The 15,615-nt window shown below is 29.5% G+C and overlaps 6 protein-coding genes and 1 pseudogene across 7 annotated transcripts; 3 read left to right on the top strand and 4 right to left on the bottom strand.

Moving 5' to 3' along the window:
* Positions 1–516: 516 nt before the first annotated feature.
* ACL4 (Acl4p) lies at positions 517–1,749 on the bottom strand (the record flags this gene model as incomplete). Its single annotated transcript, XM_020193015.1, has 1 exon — positions 517–1,749. A coding segment is annotated over exon 1 (938 nt), but the record flags the coding sequence as incomplete, so codon positions are not given.
* A 956-nt stretch (positions 1,750–2,705) lies between these two features.
* On the top strand, positions 2,706–5,066 carry MIL1 (Mil1p; the record flags this gene model as incomplete). The annotated part of the gene is made up of 3 exons (XM_020189551.1): positions 2,706–2,780; positions 2,925–3,388; positions 3,557–5,066. Coding segments are annotated over 3 exons (2,049 nt in total), but the record flags the coding sequence as incomplete, so codon positions are not given.
* Positions 5,067–6,472: 1,406 nt separating this feature from the next.
* On the bottom strand, positions 6,473–8,781 carry ASCRUDRAFT_7524 (uncharacterized protein; the record flags this gene model as incomplete). Its single annotated transcript, XM_020192982.1, has 5 exons — positions 6,473–6,900; positions 7,005–7,233; positions 7,639–7,988; positions 8,118–8,248; positions 8,543–8,781. 5 exons carry the CDS (start codon positions 8,779–8,781, stop codon positions 6,473–6,475), a joined length of 1,377 nt encoding a protein of 458 aa, XP_020048406.1.
* A 1,153-nt stretch (positions 8,782–9,934) lies between these two features.
* On the bottom strand, positions 9,935–11,980 carry ASCRUDRAFT_80398 (uncharacterized protein; the record flags this gene model as incomplete). The annotated part of the gene is made up of 1 exon (XM_020194491.1): positions 9,935–11,980. The coding sequence occupies one exon, from the start codon at positions 11,978–11,980 to the stop codon at positions 9,935–9,937; it is 2,046 nt and encodes a 681-aa protein (XP_020048405.1).
* Positions 11,981–12,103: 123 nt separating this feature from the next.
* On the top strand, positions 12,104–12,175 carry ASCRUDRAFT_t48 (annotated as a pseudogene). Its single transcript has one exon. The product of its transcript is annotated as a tRNA-OTHER (tRNA).
* Positions 12,176–12,263: 88 nt separating this feature from the next.
* Positions 12,264–14,202, top strand: ASCRUDRAFT_75304 (uncharacterized protein). Its single transcript, XM_020193014.1, has one exon. It carries the CDS (start codon positions 12,285–12,287, stop codon positions 13,842–13,844), a length of 1,560 nt encoding a protein of 519 aa, XP_020048404.1. The 5' UTR covers positions 12,264–12,284; the 3' UTR covers positions 13,845–14,202.
* On the bottom strand, positions 13,904–14,614 carry TAH11 (Tah11p; the record flags this gene model as incomplete). Its single annotated transcript, XM_020191711.1, has 1 exon — positions 13,904–14,614. One exon carries the CDS (start codon positions 14,612–14,614, stop codon positions 13,904–13,906), a length of 711 nt encoding a protein of 236 aa, XP_020048403.1.
* Positions 14,615–15,615: the final 1,001 nt, after the last annotated feature.

The raw sequence follows: 15,615 nt of genomic DNA, 5'->3' as shown, positions 1-15,615 counted from the left end.
TAATAATAATTTTTTGTAGTTTAATTGAGACTTTAATAGTAATTGAGTGTTTTAAACTTTTAATTTTCATTATCACAATCAATGTTGGTCTTAAAGGTTTTTGTTTTTTGATTTATTGAAATATGAACTCAAATGTAGCATCAAACATACCAAAAATAAATCTTATGTAAAGGTTTATACAGCATGATGAAAATAATTTTGTTTGATTCCTAGCCAAAATTTGAGTATTTTTGCTATACTTTTGGTTTTCTATGGTTCTTAGGTAGATATTTAAATATATTTTATCTTCGATAACTCTTGATAATTTTTTATTTCGATGAAATATTGTTAATTCATATTGTTTCTATTGTTTTATTAGAGGTTTATAAAACTGATTAAAAGCATTTTCAACCAAAATCAAAACATCAAAAAAAAAAATAAATTGCATTCACATTGAAATATAGCTAGATTTCAATGGTTTTTAAAAATTCTACCAATTGAACTTTTGAATATAAATTATAATAGATTTTTCCTAGACAGGCCATAAAAAAGAATACAATACAATCGAAAAAAAACCAAAAACTTTCCTACAATAAATAAATTAATACACTCAAAAATAAACAATCTTTATCAAAAGTGAAAAAAAAGGTATTTCAATCATTTTCATCAATCACATCTTCCCAGTTACTTTCATTTATGTCATCATTGTTTGCTAAATGATTGTTTCTAGCAGTTTGACAAATTTCTTCGCCTCCAAATTCTTCCAATAAAAATTTAATTTGAGTTTCAATATCTGGATCTGAGAGCTTTTCGTTATTCAAAAAAAGTTTAGCAGTAACTAAAGATGCTCTTGTTTCGTTAATTAGTTTTGTTATTTCCACGTTATTATCATTTAAGATAAGTTTGGAATCTTGATAATTATCGTTTTGAGGATTTTGCAAAAGTTTAATTTGCAAATAATTTGCAAAACATTCCAAATAATAAGGCTCTACTATATCTTCATTAATATCGTGAATTGAGGAAGCAATTGAAGATGCAGTTTCGTATAATTCCATTTCAATTGCTAATCTAGCTAATGTTGTAAATGGCTGAATCAATTCAATATATTCCAAATTGTGATTGATACTATCAAAGACCAGAGAATCGTTAGTTTGCAATGATTCTATTTTAGCTTGGAATAGCTCCCATGATTTCAAAATTGATTCTTTAGCGACTTGATAGTTTTGTTGGGACACTTTGATAGATGCATTCATAGAGAAAATTTCTGGATTACTTGGGTCAATTTGAATAGCTTTATTAATCAAAGATTCGCAACTTTTTTCTGCTGCTTCTTCAAAACATAGTTCAGTCATCCAGATTTCAATTGATGATAGATATCCAGAGACTAATTTTTTAATTATTATGTTTTGATTAACATTGGTTTTAGAGATTTGATTTTCTAATTTACTTATTGCAATGTCAAATAATTTTAAAGCATCAAAGCCTCCAATTATTTGCCCCCAGTTAAAAAAATAGTCAACAGAATGATTAGCCTCCGGATCTATCTTACATGCTTTCTCAAACACTTCATAGGCCTTTTCCAAATTATTCGTTTCCAAAAACACTTCTCCCAAGATATTAAGATAGTCCAAATCCTGGTTAAACTTTGAATTTTTGATGTAAGGAAGTAGGATTTTCAAGGCTTTTTTTGGTTCGGAGAGACTTAAATACTCCTTTGCCAAACTTATAACTTTATTGATTTTAGCATCCATTGTTTGATAGTTGCAATACACCCACACCCAACTTTACTGTTGAGAGTGAGGTTTGATCTGAAAAAATTTCAAATCTGAAAAAAAATAATCACATGCATGATTTATGCACTCTACTGCAATTACTGCATATACTAGCACTCTCAAAGTTCAATTGCTGGGAAGACGAAAAGACGCAGTTTAGCTTATATCTCAATCTGAAGTATATTATTGATAACAACTTCAGTTGAGCAAATTGTTTATTTTATAAACATTATTGCTTTCAAGGCAGGAATTTTACATAACAGAGATATTTCTGAGCTCCCAGTCTTTTGGTGTTTGTCAATCTGCTGGATCACGTCTAATATATATTTGAGCAACTATTAAATTATTAAAACATATGAACAGCATTTCCATAGAATGCTGGACCAGAAAATTTCTGAAGATACAACTGAGCAAGAGCCTAATAATAAAGAAAGCAAAATAAACAATGCCAGTGATTCAAAACTGCAGAAACTGGAAAGTAATGAGATTAAAATTGACACTGTTCAACCAACTGCAATCCTAAAAGAAGAAGCTGGAGCTGAGAATATCCTACTAAATGATAGAAAAACAAGTGTCAACAGTACCTTTTTTAACGCCAATCAAAATCAAAATCAAAATCAAGATGATAACAAAGATGAGGGCATTGAAAAATTCTCTGATTATGATTCTGTTAACGATAGTCTTTTCTTTGAGGGAGAATGGCAAGAAATGCCCACCATCACCACCAACTTTGATTATTATAATGATAATGGAGAGTTACTATCGAACAATATAACCAGCATCAATCACAAAAACAATTACATTGGAGGAGGTAATCTCAATTCAAACACTCATACTCGTTCAGTTTCCAAATCGTCTATTAAAATAGTTGATAAGATTTTTAGTAATCCTAATAATGAAGAACAGAAGCAAAAAGAGCAAAGAAAAATTTACATTGATAATAAAAAATTACAAGGTTATACAAGAATAGCAGATGAAGAACAGGCCTACTCATATGCAAAAGCAGACTCAAAAACTGATTTTTTGTTTGTCAACGACGCACATTTAAATATTTTGCAAAACGAACGAATGAATACTAAAAATTTAGATTCAATAAAAGCAAATAAAGAAGCTGATAAAGACAAAACTAAAAACGATAAAAAAAATGAAACCAACAATAGTAATTGTGCTAAGGATAACTTAGATGATATCACTGATCATAATAATGCCTATAGCTCTGATGAAGAATCAAGTGATGAATATAATGATAATTACTTAATCAGATCACCCTCTAATCAATTAAACGTCACAAAAAACATGTTAAAAGAATACGAGAAATTCGCTTATGTTGCAATTGTAAATTTAATCACTTTAGAAATGGCTACTGAATTGGCAAAACTCAATTCGAGTAGTTTTAGGACAAATAAAAAGCTATCTAAGGCTCAAAACTTTTTGGGAATTTGGTCAAACAAAATATTGAACATTTTGTATCAACACTTAGATTTGAATGAAGACGAAATAACAATGGTTCAGAAATTGAGCTCGCATAGAATTGAAATATCTGATTTAAGCACCTGCTTAAAAAGTGTTAAAGAAGTCGATAATCCGTTCAATGATAATGAAAATGGAGAAACTCAATCACTATCCAATTCTGAAAAGTTTGATAATTATAAATTGAAGACTGTAAATGATATTGTTCAAGTTAAAGACAACAATGAAGTTCATTTTGAAAATAAACTAGAAGACACTAGTAAGGAAAAAGGTGTCACCAATGAATTCGAAAAGCAAAAAGTGCCTCTGAAAGGGAAAACTGATGATGGGGAGAGAATACTCGAACCTAATGATGTACAAAATCAAAAAACTCTTCAAATTGATGTTGCTTGGACCGTAATATGTGATCTTTTTTTATTGCTTGTTTCTGATGGTACTTATGATTCGAGGTCCAGATCTTTGCTTATGAAATTCGGTGAAATACTAAATATCCCTTGGTTAGAAATTCACCGGTTTGAAAAAAGAATCACAGATGCGTTGGAGATAAAGGACGATGAGGAGGAAAATTTGAATGAAACAGAAATAATGAATTACAGAGCAAAAATGGCCAAAAAGAAGAGGATGGTTTACATTGGAATAGCGACGATAGGCGGTGGGATCGTTTTAGGATTGTCTGGTGGTTTATTGGCACCAGTGATTGGTGCTGGTCTTGCTGCTGGGTTATCAACAATAGGTATTACAGGTACATCAGCATTTTTAGCAGGTGGTGTGGGAACTGCTTTGGTGACCACAGCAAGCACTGGTATTGGAGCCAAAATTGGAGCAACTGGTATGATGAGAAGAACAGGTAATGTCAGAACCTTTGAGTTTCGGCCTTTACATAATAATAAAAGATTTAATTTAATAGTTACAATTAGTGGGTGGATGAACTCAAACGTGGATGATGTTAGATTGCCGTTTTCAACTGTTGATCCTGTAATGGGTGATTTATACTCTATTTTTTGGGAACCTGATATGTTGACCTCAACAGGCCAGACAATTAATATTTTAGCAACAGAAGTTTTGACTCAGACAATCCAGCAAGTCCTAGGCTCAACTCTTCTTGTTGCGTTGATGTCTGCTATTCAGTGGCCGATGATATTATCTAAACTAGGTTATATCATTGATAACCCATGGAATGTTTCTTTGGACAGAGCATGGTCAGCCGGTCGTATTCTTGCAGACACATTAATATCGCGAAATCTTGGAACAAGACCAATTACTCTTGTTGGGTTTTCTTTAGGAGCAAGAATGATATACTCTTGTCTTATCGAATTGGCCAAAAAGGGGGCTTATGGCATTGTTGAAAATGTCTATTTATTCGGCTCTCCGTTTGTTTCTAATAAAGATCAATTAAGATTATCTAGATCAGTTGTTTCGGGCAAATTCATTAATGGATACTCTAAAAAAGATTGGATTTTGGGTTATTTATTTAGAGCAACTAGTGGCGGTCTAAGAAGAGTTGTGGGTTTATCTCCAATTGAGGATATTGAAGGAATAGAAAATTTTGATTGCACCGAACATGTAACCGGTCATATGGAGTATCGTAATCAGATGCCACATCTACTAAAATTGCTTGAATGGTCTGTGATCAGTGAAGAGTTCATTGAAATTGATGAACCTGATGCTGAACAAGGTGAAAGGCAAAGAAAGTTGATATTAGAATTCGATGAGGCTGCAAGACAAATGGAAGCTGACAAGACAAAGGATGATAATAAGAAAACCTGGAAAAAATGGTTTGCACCTAAACGAAAAGATTGGTGGGAGATTTATACTGAAGGCTTGAAGGAAAATGAAAGAAAGAAAAATTTACTGCCTGAAGTAAAGCTGGAACAAATTACTCAAAATAAAACTAAACCTTATGAAGTCAATAGTGCTGATGCCAACAAAGATTTATTCAATCCACAAGAAATTTATAAAGAAGTTCAAAACTTGAAAAAAAATGGAGAGCTTGATGGATTTAAATTTGAATCGCAGAAAGTTTCAAGTCCCGTAAATGAAATTCCTATCCATCAATTGAGGCTAAATGAAGATAATGATGAGTATTTCGAAACTTCAAAGCAGCCCAACGCTGTATCTAAGGTCGAAGGACTTTAAAGACAGACTCCAAAATTGATACAGAAGTAAATGTTCAAGGTTACTATCAAACCACTAGTTGATTATATCCAACAATATTAAATGTATATTATATTTTCCATATACTCAAAAAATGTCTTATTTGTCTTCAAATATTATATTTTAATTATATTACAAATTAATATATTGCTCCAATTATTAGATTCTATCATTTCTGAATACATCGACTTTTTTGTTTACAATAAAGCGATAAATTAATTTTTTTATGCTGGATTTAATATAGAGTCATGATATTTCACATTCACCCAGTGAAGAAGTATCAGTTATAAAAATAAAAAGAATATAAAACCTGAACATTGAAAGCAGAACATTGGAAGCAGAACATTAAAACCAAAAATGATAAAAATATTAAGAACCGAAAAAGAATTAAGTGGCTAGGTTGTAGACATTATCCCATCTTAAGGGTAATACCATCAAAAGACCAGCAGCAAGACCAGCACATGGTAAAGTAATTACCCAGCCAAATTACACCATCCAACCATAACCCAGTTAGCAGCATTCAAATCTTGATTATACAAACCAACCAGGACAGTTTCATCAGCAGTAGATTGCGCTGTGGAAGTAGAGAGAGCTGATTAAGTGGCAGTAGCAATAGAAACAGCAACACCTAATTTAATGGAGAAACCTCACCTTTGGCTCGTAATGGAGATGGAAGCTTATTAGATATTATGTTTATTGAAGGTTCAGCAATATCATCATTATTCATACATAAAATACTAACTAGTTTCTATATGAATAAACATTTGGTCCTATATATTTACTTGAATCATTCTAAACCAATTATCAGACATTTCAAACAAAATAGTGAGATCTCAAAGACATTACATTTTACTTCAGAGCATCAACCTTCATCACTATACTAAAAGTCCTAAGAGAAACTCATAATAAATTTCATGATTTTCATAATATCCCTCAACCTAATTTCATGACATGATTTTTATTATCTGAAATTTGAAATAAACATTTTAGAAGATTATAATTTGAAAAAAATAGAAACATCATATAAAGATATATCGGAAATTTATTATAATCTCCATAAACAGTAAGAATAAGTATAAAGATTAACATAAAACGATTTAATCAAATTTGCATTTTCCTGGAAGATCCCTGGCCTCTTCGGCTTGTCGAAACATTGTTAAAATATCCTTGGCAATAGTTGGGGGTCTAGATATTTCTTTGTTATTCAAATAAACATTAATTGTATCTAGAAGATCATTATCAATATTAAAGCTTCGAAAACCGTTGATTACAATTGTTGAATATTTCCGGGGTTTTGAGACTAATATATGTTTGGGTAAATTTCCTTCATTAATATTTTCATTGATGAAATCAATTAGAAATGCTGGGCTATAACTGTTTCTTAAATTTAGCCAAGGACCCAATGGCAAAGTGGAAAACTGATGAAATGAGCAATAACTTTTAAAATTATGAAGAAAATTTGTTTTCCTCTTTTGGAGCTTTATTTTGACAATTTTTAACTTGAATTCCAATAAAACTAAAGGTTCTCAAAGACTATAAAAACAGGTAAAACCAAGTCAAGAGTTTTCTCGTTCGGTTTGAGTAGCAAACCACAACCTCGTTTAAAGTGGTGTTCAAGCTCGATGTAACTCAATGAACAATATAAACGATCGAATTGAATAATATGAAGAATTCCATTAAGGATTGAATCTTCTAAAGGTTTCGAGTTTATTGATAATGCTTTTAAAAACTTTTTGACAATAATCTCATAAGTGTTCCAGCTACCATTCTTTTGGCATAGCTTTTTTAGAGTTTCTATAATTAAGATTTCGGTAGCAATCTCATCAGCATCGTTCAGCATCAAGGAGAGATATAATTTCTAGCGGCTTTTGATAAAACTTCCTAGTACGGTCTGCAAATTTATGTGCAGCAATTGCTAAAACTGGTTCGGGTTGGTACTTTGCTGTGATATCTTGACGGTTGTTGGGAATATTGGTAATAATCGCCATATGCCTTTTTATAAAAATATCAGTTTGCTGCGTGAGTCTGCGCACTGGAATTGCTAGAATTTGAGAAGCTGCTGCCTTTTGATTAAGCTCGTCACATCCAAGCCTACTTCTTATAACTTCATTTGAATTTACTTCTATTTCAACCAACATTTCCAACGCAATGGACACTATTTTGGAAAAGGGACAGTTCATGGTTGTTTTATAATGAAACCGCATGGGGCGCTCAAATGTACAAATTTTGTACTCACTTCTGGGAGTCAAGCTGAAATTATAACGGTTTTTAAAGATATCGAAAATATATGGTATTTGGTACAAAGGGTCAAGTTGTTTTGAGAGACTGCAAGTAACGATGGATCCGAAACTGCCAGTGGGGTGTATTCTAAAATTTTGGAGTTTGCACCAAGGAATATGCTGAATATTTTTATATCATGACCGATATTTACCAACGAAGCTCGGAAAGTTCGAAACAAACTTGTTGAAGTTAGAAATTTTTCATCATAAAAGAAATTGTTAAGTAGCACGTCGGGTTCATCAAAAACTAAGAGGTATTCTGGAAAAGATTGACGATTTGAGTCTACAACTTGTTTTGGTAATTTCTTTAAAAGTTGATTTAAATGTAATAAACCTGCAAAAGGTTACGTCTGGTTTTTTACATTATGATTTAAAACACTGATTAGCTCTTGGTAAGACCCACAGCTAAACAAGAAATAAATTTTGAAGCGATTGATAAAATAATGAATCAAACATTCAATACACTTGCCTACCAACTCGTCAACAATAGCCGTCTCAAACTCGGAAAACTGAGGAATAATTGTGAGGGAAGATGAAGAAATACATAAAGCAGTCATAAGAATGTAAAATTCACAGGCCTCTTCATAAAACTCCCTGGACAAGACTGGATATCATTCTTTAATAAGTTGATTGATGCCGAATGCAAATTGGGCCCTGGGAAACCCTGTGGATGTTTCTGATCTGTAGCAGTAAAACAAACTAGATTTAAAGTATTTAAGAAGCTCATAGGATAGCTTACTTTTCCCAGTTATGCTAGAATTAACTGGTACTGTGTAGGGAAAAGCTGCAGCTTTCTTAATATAATATTGGTTTGAGTATTCTTCAAGTTTCTTTGCAAATAACATAATTTCTGCTGATTTTCCATCTATTAACTAATATACTTCCAACTTAGAGCTGAATGCTTCTTCTAACGTGTTAGTATTTATGGGATTTGAAGGAGGGATGGTTGATTTTAATTGTTCAAGTTTTGCAATTATGTTTTCTGATGTAATTGAGCTTTCCGTTAATTGGTTATTGCAGAAGCGTTGATTGATTCTGTTTATAACAGTTTTAAAATCTGCTCTAGGAAAGTCTAAGTGGGATTGCACAACTTCAATTGCTTGATTAATCTTGGTTGGCGATTGCATTTTGGTTGGTGGTGAGAAAATTGAATTATTCTATAGCAGTGTTTAAGTAATGCGATGAAGATAATGTATTAAAGCTTTGAGAAAAATAATCATTTAGAATGAAGGACTGATCAATTGATTGCATTTAAATTTCTCTGGTATCTGTCACATGCATTTTTCATGTCATCGTTACAGAAACTTTAATTTGGTCCTCACATAGCTATTTGTGGGCTTTAGGATTATTCAGAAAAGAAAGGGTTTTATAGAGTTTGTAAGATTATTTGTAAAGGAAAGGTTTTAATATAAAATTTTATGAGTAATCAAGACTAATAATAGGATAAATAGCGTAATTGGTGGATAATTAAAGATAAGCCGAGGATTAATAGCAATAGATTATAGTAGATAGATTAGAATAAGAGATATGTAATTAATTAAAAATAGCTTGGTGATTTTTTTTCAATAGATTAAAGAAAAATCTGTGGGTTTTATATATGAAAATTAGTATATAGAAATTCTATATAATTTCAAAAGAATTGAAATAGATAAAACCAATTTGTAAACAAAATAAAGGCAAGGTAAAAACAAGGTAAAAACAAAATGAAAACAGGATAAAAACATAGATAAATCAAATAAGACAAACCTTTGTAAAACTGATAATACTAAACTTAGGTTTCAAGACCAAACCACTTTATATCCAGCTATACAAACTCAATATACTATCTGTACTAAATGCTGATTTAAAAAAATCGATAGAAATATCATGGCTCTAATAAATATAACTATCTACATGTTAAGAAAAAATAGTTTAAAGATTTACGTTTTCTTAAAATTTTTGCAAGGAATCATCAAATAACAAGTAAACCAAAAGTGGAATATATTCCATCCTGAAAATACCACTATTTTGAGAACAATATCAAAATCTTCTTTTTAATCTGATAAAATCCAGTGTTTTAATATTGATTTGAAAAAAAGAAAAAATTGAGAATTTAGATGTCCATTGAAAATAAGGGAAATGGTTATCTTAATTTTTTTGATGTTGAAGCTTGAAAGTATTATTGAAAAGCAAAAAGAAAATAAAATTATGCAACTGATAAAAGTATAGATAATTTGGTATCTATTATAATCTTCAATGATTTGAGGATTATATGCATTATTTATTTTTAGATATAAAAATTTAGGAATGTTTGTAATCATTATTGTCAGTGTCGAAATCAACTTGAGTGGTATTTCTTTTCTTTTGGATCTTGTTTTTATCAACATTTTCATCAGATAAACCCTTTCTTTTTTTATTACTTTTAAGTATTTGTAAAGTTATATCATCCAATTTTGGAGAGGGAATTGATGCCGTAGTTGTTGATAGTGAATTATTAGTATTATTATTGTAATCGTTGAATATGTTACCATTAGTATTATTAGCATAAGATTTTTTTTTTAGTAAATTTGAAATGAAATCTTTTTGAATTAACGTATTTAATTGTGGTTCTGGTATATCGGGAGATTTTAGTAATAATTCTAAGTTAGTGTCAATCTTTTTCTGTTTTTCTGGGGTTTTAGGAAATCTATAATTTTTCAAGTATTTTAATTGATTTTGTTTTCTTGGAGAGACGAATGACATTGTGCTTGAAGAAATACTTAATTCAGTACTTAAATTATCAAAATTATTTTTATTGTTACTATTTAGCGCTAAATTTGGAGTGGATAGATTTCTGAAAATTTTACTTCTTTTTGGAGTTAAAACAATTTTAAAAGGAGAAGTGGATAAGTTATTATTTGGAGAGTTATTATTTGGGGAATGATTATTTGGAAAATTATCGTTTTGGTTATCATTTTGGTTGTCATTTTGATCATTTTTTTCTTCGTTACTTAGAATGATATTATCATTATTATTAAAATCAGGTAGATTCAAATTAATTTTTAAAGGGGATATTTTGTAATCGATTTGATTATGATTTTTTAATAATATCGGAGACTGTTTTAAAGGAGTTCTTAAAGGGATCAAAGAATTATGTTGAGTGTTATTATTATTTTTATAGTAAGATCTCATTTTTTCAATTTTTTGTAGAACGTCTGTAGAAAAGATGGAGTTTGATTTTGAAGATTGAATAGAATCATTGATTTGGTGATTATAATCAATTGTTTGGTTTTGATCATTATTGGGTTTATTCTTGGTTTTAGTTTTACTATAAATATCATTATTAATGAAGTCATTTGAGATTGATAAATAAGAAGAAAAGTTTGAGGTTAATGGGGGCATCGAACTTGCTGAAGAAGACAGCATTGTCAAGTTATTGTCAATGATATTATTATTATTATTATTTTCTTTATTTTTATGAATATTTGTGATACTATTGAGGCTTTTATTGATAATATTTGTATCTTCAGATTCAGATTCTGATTCGTTAAGAAATTTATTTAGGAATTGAGATTGTGGTTGAGAGTAATTTTGAAAATTTAAATTGGAATTTGAATGAAGTTGTGAATTGGAATTTGATTCATTAGTTGAGTCGATGAGTAAATTGGGTAAATTGGATGCAGTGGGAGGATGTAACTGTGATTGATTTTGAAGCTGATTTTGATTATTTCCAGATAAAGAATCGTTATTATCAATTAATGATTGGTCGTTATTAATATTTTGAAATGAATTGCTCTGTAAGTCTTTATTTAGATTATTATTTATATTTTCATTGAAAATATCGTTGGAAATGTCATTTGAGTCATCGTTAGTATAATCATTAGTTAGAGAATTAGTGTGATAGTTAAAATTAACGCTGTTTTCGAACAAAGATTTCAAAACTATTAAATTGTCATTGATGTTAATTGAGGACTTGTTGTAGTCTAGCAAGATCGGAATGAATTTATTGTTGATTATATTTAGTGATCTATTTAAAGACTGATCAATATTGGACAAATGGTTGTTTATTTTTTCGTTCAATTGATTTAGTCTGATAGTTTTGGATAAATTGATATCAGTGTCGTTGGAGCTTGCATTAGAGAATTTTCTGGCGTGGTTTTTATTGATTTCATTGTAGTTGCTTTGAGGATGTGCTGAATTGAGATTAGAGGCATTGGAATTTGCGTCGATGTTGTTAACGTTATTGATGTTTTTGGAGATAGACTGGGACTGAATCGAGTTCAACTGAGCAAAGATGCTTTTTCGTTTGGCTCGTTTTGTGCTGGCGGTGGGTTCGAGAGGCAGCAGAGGGCGGTTTTTGTGGGACATGGCAGCAGAGCAGTGTGGATAAGCAGCAGCAGAAGCAGCAGCAGAAGCAGAAGAAGAAGCAAAACCAGTAGAAAGAAGATAACATGCGTAAAAATTAGGCGCTGAAGCTGCGAATTTTTAACTTCTCTCCTAGTACAGTGGTTAGCATACTTCATTTTGTATGGATAAACCTAGGTTCGATTCCTGGAAAAAGTACTTTGTTTTGTGGTTTCCCGATTGGGACGGCGATATAATCAGGCGTTGTAGAGGTTGTTTTTGTGCCGGATTAGTGTTTTGGCTGCTTCTGCTTCTTTCACACTGCTCAATGGCGCAACAAGGAACCTGGGCCAGGCTATTGGCCTCTGTGTCGTCTTCCACAAACCAAAGAACCTTTACTGCAGAGAAAAACGTGCTCTTTATTGGGGGTTCTGCGGCAGATCAGAACGCCATTATCCAGAGCTTGTATTACCAAGCTGGCTACGATGCTGACAGCTACCAGAAGAGCCATTTAAATACCTCTCTCCACAACAGAATTGCCAACGATCTTTCCCTTGGATACACCTACATTCAGTACTTTGATGACAACAGCGATCTATTGGCTCACTTGAACGTCTACACAATTCCGTCTAACAGCTACAGTTCAGACAGCGAATACAGTGTTGACACTTTCAACAATTTTTCCTCTTACTCTAACTTAATCTCTCTTTTTTTCAAAAATATTGAGCCAGAAAACTTATTAATCATTCCAGTATTGGATTATAACAGTCAGCCAAAATATTTTTTGAGATTCTTGACAAACATTTTGCAGAATTTATATCTGATTTTCAGTGACAAAAATGCAGAAAACGATAACCAAAGCACCTTTAATCAAAACAATCTCTTTTTGAAGAAAACTTTTCAAAAAAATTCTTCCTACTATATTTCGAATTCTTTCTCAAATATCCTACCTTTAAATACAGGCGAATGTGATATATGTCTTGGTTGTCATTTATTAATTTTGCTAATAAACTCAATTGATAATCAAAATCTCGATATTCATTTTGACGATTTTATTCAACAATCTTTAAGGACAATTGCATTATCGCACGCTGCCTCTTTACTTTTTTTACCAAATATAAATAATATCAATCTATTAAATAACAAAAATGCTTCATCTGATTTTCCCTTATTAAGTTTACTATCTCAAATTTTAAACTTCAAATTCAAAAAAAATTTAATAATCGATAATAATGACAATAATAAAAACAACTCTGATGAAAATGATAACAATAATATAAACATTTTAATTAAACTGATTTTAATAGATCAACTAAACCTACTCATTCCTTCTGGTTATGATTCCTGGAATAGAATTAAAACAATCAATGAAAATTTTGATATTTCCTCATTTTCCACTAATTATACAACTTTATTTAATAATTATCTCAACGGAACTCGCCCCCATTCAAATGAAGATGACCAATTTCAATTTTATGAATCCAAAATTCCTTTAATTTCTTTTTCAAATAATACTATTATTGACAATAATAAACCTTATCTTTATCCTAATCCCAATAATGAAAATGATCCTACTAACAATCCCAATCTATATATTGATAATCAAAATCAAGAAGACGAAAAAGATGATATCTCCTTGCAAAGCTTTCTTTCTCAAAATTACAACTCCACTCAATATTCGTTTAAAACTGCTCCCAATATCAACTCCTCTTTTAGTAATTTAAATTTGAATAATTCTCAGAATTTTCCAGAAAATAGCTATTCAAATCATTCAATTAATAATAGCCTTCTCATCAACAATTCGCATTTAATTAGCAAGAATTCCCAAAAGGAGGTTTTAACTGATTTTTTCCATAATTTGATTAAAAAGAAAAGTTTAGAATCTTAATTTATCTTCTTTTTTCTATGTCAAAGAAAAATATTATGATAAAATAAATATATATGATTTTAGGAAAGGTATTTAAGTATTTCATCTCTTTTATTAAAAAAATTAAACTTAACGATGCGAGTTTGAATTTCTTCTTTTATTTTTGTTTCATTTTCATTGCTTGGTTTTCCATTTTTAAATTCGACTATTTGAAAAATTTCATTTGGCAATCTTTTATCCATTATATTTAAGATTTGTGTTGCCTCCTTTGTACTTAATGAAGTTGATGTTGAACTATCAAGTATTTTTTCAGCTAATTTATTTATAGAATATGGTTTATTATTTTCTAAAAAATATAGTATATTGAATACAGGCTTTAATTTCCCAATTAAATAATTTTCTTCTTTAATCTTTTTGATAGGTTTATTAGAATCAATTGTATTGTTTCTATATTTTAATTTATTTGCTTCAAGTTTATTTTTTTCTTTTAATCTAATTCTTTCTAATAAAGACAATTTTTTAGCTGGATCGTTATTAGTATTAGAATTCTCAGTTTTATTTATAGTTATTGTTTCATGAATTTCAGATTTTAATATTTTTCTTTGTCTACAAGAATTTTTATCAAAAACTAGTTTTCTCTTTTTATTGTTATAGTTTTCCTCTTCAATTTCTTCAAAAATGGGATGAGGATTATAAAAGTCGAAATTATTGTGAGATTTATCAATTTTATCATTTAAAATAGCTTGAATGTAATTATCAATTTTTGAGTTAAATTTTTTTTTTCTTTTCATTAATAAGGATGCAAAAGTTGATAAATTGATATCGTTTGGTAATTTAATTAGAAAATCATCTTTTTTTTTAGAATTTTTGTATTTTAAAATTTTATATGAATTTGGATATAGGTATAAAATTTGCCAAATATTTTTTAGAGAGAAATCTTTTAAGGTTATAAGTGAGATTTCATGTAAAAAGTTTGATAACAACGGTATATTTATATGTTTTAAGAAATGAGTGTATAATAAGTTATCTAAATTTGCAAATAATTCCTTTAAAGAGATTACAGATTGAAATAAATTTTTAATTTGAAGGTTGAGAAATTGAAATAAATTTTTAAATAAAAAATTTTGAAAAAAGTTTTTATAATGAGAATTAATTGTCGATGAAGGAGAAGAGGACTTTGATTGAAATAGTGAGTAATATTTTAAAATTTTATAATAAATTAATAGATTGCCAAAATTGAGAGAATTGTTGAAAAATAGAGAATAAATTTGATTTTGATTTTGATTTTGATTTTGATTTTGACTTAATTTTAAAGATCTTTGATTAATTAAATTTGTATAATAAGACAGGTCATATTTTAAATCATCAAATAATTTAATTAATTTTAAAGAATTTTGATGATTAAGAGATAAATTTAAATTAGGGAAATGATTAAATTGAAAGAAAGTAGGATTATTTGTTGAATTTACAGAAATTTGATTAATATTTGAAATGAAAAAGCCATTTGAAATGAATTCAAATAATTTGCCAATGGATAGTAATAAATAGCCATTTGAATGATTTGAATTATTTGAATTATTTGAATTATTTGAAGAGGTGAGTAAATTAAAATTATAAGATGATGAATTTGTAAAAGAGGATAAATTGATTGAATTTAAATCGTTGATGTAAAAAAAAGACAAAAAGGATAAATTATTAAATTTTTGAAGTGATTTATAATTTGATAGAATTGATTCATAAATTTTTTTGGATAATAATTCATTATTATTATTATTATTATTATTATTATTAT

The sequence above is a fragment of the Ascoidea rubescens genome (genome assembly GCF_001661345.1).
Source record: "Ascoidea rubescens DSM 1968 unplaced genomic scaffold ASCRUscaffold_4, whole genome shotgun sequence".
Classification (NCBI taxonomy): Eukaryota; Fungi; Ascomycota; class Saccharomycetes; order Ascoideales; family Ascoideaceae; genus Ascoidea; species Ascoidea rubescens.
This window is presented reverse-complemented; position numbering and strand designations above follow the sequence as displayed.